A 2365-nucleotide genomic window follows, 5' to 3' on the forward strand; every position below is an offset into this window, starting at 1 on the left:
TTGATTCCTGCCCCTTCACTGCTTCTGAAGAGAAGCAAGGCCAGAACATCACCAGATTTCCTCCTTCCCTCTATCTCAGTAGGGATCCTTTCCTCTCCCTTAGCTTTGTCCCAGGGCAGCACCACCAACACCTAAGACAAGCAGACTCCCCTGCCTTGCTGCAGAAGCCCAAGCACCTTCTCCCAGCCTGGGGGGTTCCTCTGCCATCTCAGCCTCCCAAGGACCTGCCCAGCCCTGAAGCTCTGGACTGCCCATGGGATGGCCAGGCCCGTGGGGGCCCAAGACACTTTATCTCACAGCAAGATACCCACTTCTTTACCCATGGGCTGCCTCCCCTAATCCCCTGCAGGCCTCACAGGTACAGGGAACTTAGCTCTTTGTGGAGGGAACCCCAACCCTGTGGGCATCTATCTCTTCAGAGCCTCCCCTATGCCCACAGCCCAGCCAGGGCAGACTCAGGGAGACCAGCGGGACAGCAGGCAGGTGAGGCCTGGGCTGAGACCCCGCTGGGTGTGGGCTAGTGGGAGCAGAGGGTGGAGTCTAGTCATCAGGCCTCTCTTCTGGGAGATCCTCGTCAACAGGGGGTGTAGGCTGGCAGCGGAAGTGGTCATTCCAAATCTTGAGGAAGGTGACCCGGAACTTCTGGATGCGGAAGGCGTAAACGATGGGGTTCATGGCCGAGTTGCCATGTGTGAGGAAGATGGCGATGTAGATGAGGATGCTGGGCTTGTGGCAGGAAGGGCAGAAGAGGGTAATGCAGTTCAGGATGTGCAGGGGCAGCCAGCTGAGGGCGAAGAGGAAGAGGATGAGAGCCAGCGACTTGGCGATCTTTAGCTCCTTCCCGTAGTACTTCTGTGGGTCACCAGAGGAGGCTGACACCTTCTTGTTGAGCTGCTTTCGGATCAGGTAGAAGACCTCCAGGTAGATGAGGACCATGAGGAGCAGCGGTGGCAGCACCCAGACGAAGAAATTGAAGTAGACCATGTACTCCATGCTGATGACCTTCTCAAACTCACACTTGATCTCGGGCTCCCCTACACTGCCATTGGCCGCCCAGGCCCGCTCCACCTCACTCAGATTGTTCCAGCCAAACATAGGTGTCAGGCCTACCACAAAAGAGAGGATCCAGCAGCCAGCGATGGCCACCGCCGCCCGCCGTGGGGTCACCACCGTCTTGTACCTAAGGGAGAGGAAGGCAGGGTGTGAAGAGCTGCCTCCCGGCTGCCATGAAGGGCCCCTCCGAGGCTCTCCCAGCCCCTGGGGGGCTCTAAGAGGAGGCACCCTCCCCATCCAGGGCCCAGTGAGTGAGGAGGTGCGTGTCTTTTATTCAAGGACCAAGTCTTCGTGATCTAAGATTTAGGGCAGAGCTTGCAATGCACCAGCTCGTTCTCCTGCAGAAGGAGGAAATCCTGATTAATGATAAAAGATAATAACAGAAAATAACAAAGGACTTCCTTTAGGGGTTTTGAGAAAATAACCAAAGTAAAAATTGCTTATGAGTGCTCAGCACATCCCCACCGGTTATCTCATCCTCACTTCACGACAGCCCCCATGGAGCAAGAAACACACTGGCAGAACAAGGATTGCCCCTTCAACAGATACGGGAACTGAGGTTCACAGTAGTCTCACGGTCTGCCCAAGGCCACACAGAAGGTAGTACTGCTGTCTGTACTTTCTAAACCATGTCACACTGATGAACACAGTCAGATGATTAACCAACCACCTCTTCCCTAGGGAGGGCTGACACACTGTCACAAAAAAACCTTCCCATGAGCCCCCCTTCTTTTGGCCCTGTCTATACTCCGCTGCCACAGCCCATCTCCCACCTCCACCTTACCTCCCATTCCCTCTTTCATTTCTGTGCAGTGTTTAACTCCTAAGGGGTTGATCTCAGTATTCCCTAGCTAACCAAGATCCTCAGGAAGAAAACTAATGTTCCCTGAGCACCTAGTCCAGGCTAGATGTTTTCATTCATTATGCATTCATTCAGCAAACACTTGTCAAGTGCTTCCTGTGCTAGCATTGCTCTCTGTGCTGAGATAAGATAAGAGGGCCTCGCCTTTATGAATCTCACATTTTGACTGAAGAGATATAACACACACACAAAATAAACAAGACAACTGCAGATCATGATATGTCCCTCAAAGGAAATAAATAGGATGATGTCAAGGGACAGAGCTTTCTGACCTTTTTCATGTCATGACACACACAGAAGATGAAAACATTTGGAGGCCCATAGGCCATGAGTGATGGCCCCTCTTGCTCACCGAGGGGGTAGGTTTTTAACCTCTCCAGGGCTTCCCACCTCCCTTGAAACCATCTAGCCAGCAGCCATTGGGTCTTCTGCCCACACACTAGCCTTGGA

The 2365-nt window shown here is 53.2% G+C and overlaps 1 protein-coding gene across 2 annotated transcripts in view; it reads right to left on the reverse strand.

Moving 5' to 3' along the window:
* Window positions 1-340: 340 nt before the first annotated feature.
* Window positions 341-2365, reverse strand: part of ADORA1 (adenosine A1 receptor) — a 34334-nt gene continuing 32309 nt past the window's right edge. For both annotated transcript variants that reach the window (XM_003792259.3, XM_003792258.3), the window contains one exon: window positions 341-1180. In XM_003792259.3, coding sequence (XP_003792307.1) covers window positions 541-1180 — 640 coding nt within the window. In that variant the 3' untranslated portion in view covers window positions 341-540. The remainder of the gene's footprint in view (window positions 1181-2365) is intronic.

Source organism: Otolemur garnettii, unplaced genomic scaffold, assembly GCF_000181295.1.
Source record: "Otolemur garnettii isolate 467f Iridium unplaced genomic scaffold, OtoGar3 scaffold00055, whole genome shotgun sequence".
Classification (NCBI taxonomy): Eukaryota; Metazoa; Chordata; class Mammalia; order Primates; family Galagidae; genus Otolemur; species Otolemur garnettii.